Source organism: Gekko japonicus, unplaced genomic scaffold, assembly GCF_001447785.1.
Source record: "Gekko japonicus isolate JY-2015 unplaced genomic scaffold, Gekko_japonicus_V1.1 scaffold1406, whole genome shotgun sequence".
Classification (NCBI taxonomy): Eukaryota; Metazoa; Chordata; class Lepidosauria; order Squamata; family Gekkonidae; genus Gekko; species Gekko japonicus.
The window spans coordinates 394,014-400,933 of NW_015160254.1; the positions used below are offsets into that span (position 1 = coordinate 394,014).

The window sequence follows — 6,920 nt, forward strand, 5'->3', positions numbered from 1 at the left end:
CCACCCTCCCACCCCCCATGTAGAAAGTCGCTAAGGGGTTGTTGTGTTCTTCTCCAGTCAGGCCGTGACTTGCAGCAGTACCAGAGCCAAGCCAAGCAGTTGTTCCGGAAGCTAAATGAGCAGTCCCCTACCAGGTGCACCTTGGAAGCAGGAGCCATGGCTTTCCAGTAAGCGGGGCATGGGAAGCGGGCGGAGAGGGAATCTTAATAGTTTAGGAGATACTTTCATTGTATGGAAGGCATCGGCAAGGACAATGAAAGGACCAAACTGTACCCTGCCTCTGTCCATTTCTCCTAAAAACCGACTTCCCCCAGTTAATCCACAACCATGTTGGAAGGTGGACTCTGTGGCATTATACCCCACGGAAGCCCTAATGGTTTAGAAGATACACCTGATTTAGGAGATACTTTAATGGAAGTGGAATGCAGCAGACAGCTTAAAGCAGGAGTGTCAAAAATACGGCCCATCCAGGGCTCTTAATCTGGTCAGCCAGTCCTTTATGGCCAGATGGCTGAGGCTGTGCATTTTGTCCCTTGTATGCTGTCCCAGTGCGAATGAATAATGGGGTGGTGGAAATGGGAGAGTGGGCATCAGGGAGATACTTTAAGGAAATACTGTAAGATGTTTGATTATCTTGCATAAATTTCAGTTTTCCCTACCTTGATCACTTTTGGGGGGGACTCTTTATGTGTAGTTTTTTCATCCAATATGAAAGTTGGGAATGGTATTTAATAGGTAATGTGTAAGTTCAAGCACACAGTTGGCACCTATGAAATAAGAAATGTGAACTTCTGTGTTTTCCATAATTTAGAATTCTGTCTTTGTAAGGCAGCAGGGCTTTCCCAAAGCAAAATAGACTTCGTGACCCACAGTGTTCAGCCACACACTTAAGTTCTGTCAGGTTCAGAACCCTGAACTAAAATGTTCCCTTTTCTCTTCAGAGCTTCAGCTCAGTCAAAAGGGTAGCAGGCGTATCTAGTCCACATTTCTTCCATTCAGGATTCATGCCAGTGCAGACTGTTTGAGGATCTTGGGCCTGGCAGGAATCATTTCTTATTTATCCAGCTTTGACAGTTGACCCCCTCAGACTCTGGGAAAGGTGCTGTGTGGTGCTGTTGCTTCCATGGGAATTTTGAGGAAGAACATTGTGTTTGTGTATTTCATTTTTTCTTTCTTTGCTGGTATTGAGCCAAGGTTCCATTGTTCACTTTATCTGGAACATCAGATTCCTGAGTCTTAATCCTGTATGTCCATTTATTGCATTGGGCAGTTGTCAGTATTACTTTATGAAGAATTAACTTGATGTTTATCTAAGAAGGAACTATAATAACAAAAGTCCCTATGGAGCCCACCCACTTTCTCAGGTGAAGAGTAAGCTTGGGAAGGTATTACAGGATCTCACTGGCAGGTAGACGTGGCGATGATACAGCTAGAATTTGAAGCTACGGTGATGCCCTGGTATGCATTAACAGTTCTCATAACTAGTTTAACCACCTCTTCTTGCTATGGTTAACAAGAACATGGTTGCCTCTGGATCTTAGGCAGATAGTGAGGTTATGGCAGTTCGGCAGACATCGGTACCCTAGGAAAAAGAATGGACTGATTATTTTGTGTTACCCTAACTAAATTCAAGTGGCAGATTTTTGTTAATAACCAATTAGATCCAGCCTAAAACACTTCACATAAGTTGATCTTTAAAGAAGCATTTAGGAAGAGAGTATAAGGATAAGTAGAATAATCAGGGCTCTTTTTGTAGAAAAAGCCCAGCAGGAACTCATTAGCATAATAGGCCACACCCAACAGCAGGAACACATTAGCATATTGGGCCACACCTCTGACAGCACAGCTCATTAGGCCGCACCCCCATGTTACCAGAAGTGTGCTCATCCAGCCACACCCACCTTTTGCTTGCTATTCTATTTACCTTGTTTGTTGTCAAAACCCAGGGCCTTTTTTGTAGCAGGAACTCCTTTGCATGTTAGGCCACACACCCCTACTGTAGCCAATCCTAATGGGTTTCTGCTGTTGGGTGTGGCCTATTATGCTAATGAGTTCCTGCTGGGCGTGGCCAACTTTGGGAGCCAGACGGAACTCCGTTCCTGTGCGTTCCTGCCCAAAAATAGCCCTGAGAATAATCAATGAAGAAGTAAAGTTGTATGGACATACGCACCACCCACCCTGACCTGGATGGCCCAAGCTAGCCCAATCTCATCCCCTGGTTAATATTTGGATGAGAAACCACCAAGGAAGACCAGGGCTGATATACAGAGGCAGTCAATGACGGCCACTTCTGAACGTCCCTTGCCTTGAAAGCCCCTATGGGGTGCCCTGACCTGGATAGTTCAAGCAAGTCAGATCTCGGAAGCTAAGCAGTAGTTGGATGGGAAACCTCCAAAGAATACCAGGGCTGGAAGGCACAGCCAGGCTATCAAGCCACTTCCCTTAACGTCCTCCGTGCCCCACGAGGAGTCCCCATGACTTCCAGGCATGGGCGCACACACAAAATGCAAAAAGAAAAAAAATCCTTCGGGGTCACCTTAAGTCGGCTGTGACTCAGCAGCACTTTCCACCACCACGCATGAATCATAATGGAGCTTCTCAAACAATGCGTGGTATTGCTATGGAATGCTGGCTGTTGGAAAGAAAGGCTGTTCTATTTCTTCAAGGAATATTTAGAGGGCACTATTTGGAATCATCTGTGTAAAGACCAATATTAGCTTAATCTTTCTTTTCCTGCAGTTATGTCATTGAGAAAGGCGTATGTTATCTGGTTCTGTGTGAAGCTGCCTTCCCCAAAAAGCTGGCCTTTGCTTACCTGGAGGATTTGCACTCAGAATTTGATGAACAACATGGAAAGAAGGTGCCCACAGTGTCGAGACCCTACTCTTTCATTGAATTCGGTGAGATTCTTTCCTTTGAGACTGACCGATAAATGCTGCTTTGCTGTCCATTCTTCCTGGCCTGCCCCACTTTTCCCTCTCAGAAGTCATGGCCCTTGCTTAGCATTGTTTTACATCTGCCTCAAAGAAATGGAGACAGATGAATCTGCAGCTTTTGCAGTTTGTCTATCAATCACATCGAGCATTTCCTGACACTGAAATGGGTGTTTAGCTCGGCAGTATTTGTAAAGAGGTGTCTCTGAAGTGGCCTTGCATTTAGTTTGGTCCACAGGATATTGTATATTGAGGAATTGTTGGATTATGCTTTGAAGTTTTGTAATCGGGGTTGTTGACTGGTTATACTTTGAAGCTTTGCAATCAGAGATTGCACTTTGAGCTTATGAATTGATGAAATTTGTATATAACAGATATATATACAATGAAATAGCAAAAAAGAGCATTTAAAGTTGCATAATAAATATGTTAAAAGGAATATAGTTACTTACTAGGAAGCTCAGCTAATACCCGGGGAGCACTTGCAAGAAAAAAGTTTGTGTGGGCCATACAGCAGATACAGTCTCAGTGCGGAGGTTGCTTTAAACTTGGTAGACCATAAACATGTCATGGGGTGTGTGACGTCCTCCTTATTGGGGAGGACTAGTTTCCCTTTAAAAGTTCTCTTTATTTTGTTTAACAGGGTAGATTCTGCTGCCACCAGGAAATTTTAAGGATTTCCAAACCTTTATGCTTTTACTTTTGCTCTTACTAGTTTGGTAGACCGAGTTTAAGGCTTACGAGGAACTATGTGGTCCTGGGAAGTATTTCATTCAGAGCTGGTATAAACTTGGAGGATTTATTGAAATAAATACCAAATACCAAATAAAAGAGGATTTATTGAAATAAATACCAAATAAGAGGGTGATACAATGTAACTAGTAATGTGTAAATGATGAACAATTGCTTTGGTATCACACACAATCTTCTCCCTCACTGTCAGGGATCTTTTCATGTAACTTTGTAACTCTTGTTTATCTCAATACCATATATGTTCACTGTTTCACTCCAGTTTGTTATGACACTCAGACTTTCCTTTAACTTTTCTTCACTTAAACTTTACTTTTACTTTTTCCTATACACTCAGCTTTCAGATCTCTTTCTCACTGAACAACCTCAGCTGTCCGCTTCTAACTGCTTCAACACAGAACTGCTTGTCTACATCAACTGTCAACTTGTAACTGAAACTCCTGACTGACTCACATACTCATCCACCCAGATTCACTTCCAAAACCCCTCCCCCTCTCTTTCAACCACCAATCATACCACACTTGCCTCTCTCAACCACTCTAGTCTATCTACCACAGCCATGCAACCAAACTTTTAAAGAGACACACACACACAAAACCAAGGGTGGTTTGCCGATATCCATATCTTAATCCTGCCCCTGTATAACTTGGTGAAATCTTGGTAAAAGATTAACATACCCAGCAGCTGTCTAAAAGATTGACATACCCAGCAGTTGTGCCAATATCATTAGATCCTCTAAACATTCAGGCCTGTGCTGTATACCAGGGACTGGTTCTTCTTGCAGCATTCCTGGGAATGAAAAATATTTCCAACGTGATATCATTGGCTGCTACAAGATGGAGAGGAGATAAGGAGGGTTTCAGATTGCTCTTCTGAAGAGATTACCACTCATGCTTTTTTTAGTCTGTCCTGAAGAACAGGCAAAGGAAAAGAGGGTTCAGATAGGGGAAGGTAACCTGTGCTGTGTTAGTTGAGACGAGCAATAAGAACCACCAATACCTTGGTAAACATACACCAAGAGGCCAGTGTTCTGCGCTGCTGATAGCTGTCTACATAGGCAACCCACAGAAAACAGCAATGGAGAGGCCTGATCAGAATGTGGAAGTAAGCTTCAGAATGTGGAATTAAACTTTGGACAGGTCTGAAGTCCATTGTGCTATAGGGCGGAGATGGCTGACTGAAAGGTTCCATCTGGACCATTCTCTTTTACTTTCCCACAGTCATTTGAGACACAGTCTGAGGGCCACAGTTTTTTCAGGCACTTGAAAAAATGATGAATTGGGAGGGGAGTCAGGTCAAAGCTGTGTGTCACCTGTGCCAGGGGAAACCGGGGGGGGGGATCTTGCCAGCTCTGTCTGTCCCTGTCACTGGACCCTCAGTGGAGGAGCAACTTGGTCTGCCTTTATCCTTGTGCTTTTTACTTGTGACTGTCACTAGAGGTTGGCAAGGCTGTGTCCTCCAGAGAGGAAGTAGCCGCCACCTCCTTCCTCAGAACATCCTTAGAAACAGTGTGAAAGCAAGTTGGGCTGTGCCATGTCCATGAAAGTTCAGGTTTGAGAAAGAAGGAAGGCACCTAAGGGGGAGCATGTTAGCCAAATTGACTTAATTTCTTAATTAATATGGGGGAAGTTATGATTATTCATTGGCAATAGGCAAATTAGGGAGCAAACACCGATGCATACAGAGAACCTTTCCCAGTAGCTACCAGTAATAGACACGCAGACTGGATTCAGTATAAAATGATGTCTTTTACTGAAGGAGACTTATCATTCAAACAATACACAAAGGCACACACTTTTATACAGATTCTAGGAAATAAAGAGAGATAATAAGCACATTCGCATTAGCAGTGTATTTGTTGTTTGGGCAATAGTTACCTGTCCTCGCTGAGTGAACCGTTCCAATGGAAGAAAGGGAGGGGAGAATTGGATATAAGGAACGTGTCCTGAACCGGCAGAAATTGATGTTTGCTCCCTAATTTGCCTATTGCCAATTAATAATCATAACTTACCCCATATTAATTAAGAAATTAAGGCAATTTGGCTAACAAGCAGGACTGCACACAGTGGCAGCAAGGCGCTGTCCTTGAGCGGGATGGATGGGCTGTGCTTTCTTCCTCTGCGTCAAGGCAACACGATGCTTGTGTGTTTATTTAGGTACAGTATTTACATGCCCACATTATTCTCCTAAGCCTCCTGGGACCCGAGGTGGGTAATCATCAAGCACACACAGTCATCATCTCCCCCCCTCCCCCCAACATAGGCTCTCTGCCTAAGAAGCCTTTTCCCAGCATGAAGGTGGTGCGAGCATGCCAGGCACGCGCTACGGAGAGGCTGGTGCCTAAGAGGCAAGCATTCCTTTCCTGCCTAATAAGGAAGGGCAGGAAAGCAAGAGGGCATTTATTTAATACTTAATTTTTATTTATTTTATATAACAACAATAATACAAACAAATAAGAAGAAATAATTAACAAAAATTAATTTAAAGTTGCATAATAAATATGTTAAAAGGAATATAGTTACTTACTAGGAAGCTCAGCTAATACCCGGGGAGCACTTGCAAGAAAAAAGTTTGTGTGGGCCATACAGCAGATACAGTCTCAGTGCGGAGGTTGCTTTAAACTTGGTAGACCATAAACATGTCATGGGGTGTGTGACGTCCTCCTTATTGGGGAGGACTAGTTTCCCTTTAAAAGTTCTCTTTATTTTGTTTAACAGGGTAGATTCTGCTGCCACCAGGAAATTTTAAGGATTTCCAAACCTTTATGCTTTTACTTTTGCTCTTACTAGTTTGGTAGACCGAGTTTAAGGCTTACGAGGAACTATGTGGTCCTGGGAAGTATTTCATTCAGAGCTGGTATAAACTTGGAGGATTTATTGAAATAAATACCAAATACCAAATAAAAGAGGATTTATTGAAATAAATACCAAATAAGAGGGTGATACAATGTAACTAGTAATGTGTAAATGATGAACAATTGCTTTGGTATCACACACAATCTTCTCCCTCACTGTCAGGGATCTTTTCATGTAACTTTGTAACTCTTGTTTATCTCAATACCATATATGTTCACTGTTTCACTCCAGTTTGTTATGACACTCAGACTTTCCTTTAACTTTTCTTCACTTAAACTTTACTTTTACTTTTTCCTATACACTCAGCTTTCAGATCTCTAGGGAGCAAACACCGATGCATACAGAGAACCTTTCCCAGTAGCTACCAGTAATAGACACGGAG

At 42.8% G+C, this 6,920-nt stretch overlaps 1 protein-coding gene across 1 annotated transcript in view; it reads left to right on the forward strand.

The window, feature by feature from the left end:
- The window catches only part of LOC107113117 (vesicle-trafficking protein SEC22b-like), a 12,654-nt gene that overhangs the window by 1,049 nt on the left and 4,685 nt on the right, over positions 1-6,920 (forward strand). The window contains exons 2-3 of the mRNA XM_015414387.1: positions 24-167; positions 2,740-2,900. Coding sequence (XP_015269873.1) covers positions 24-167; positions 2,740-2,900 — 305 coding nt within the window. The remainder of the gene's footprint in view (positions 1-23; positions 168-2,739; positions 2,901-6,920) is intronic.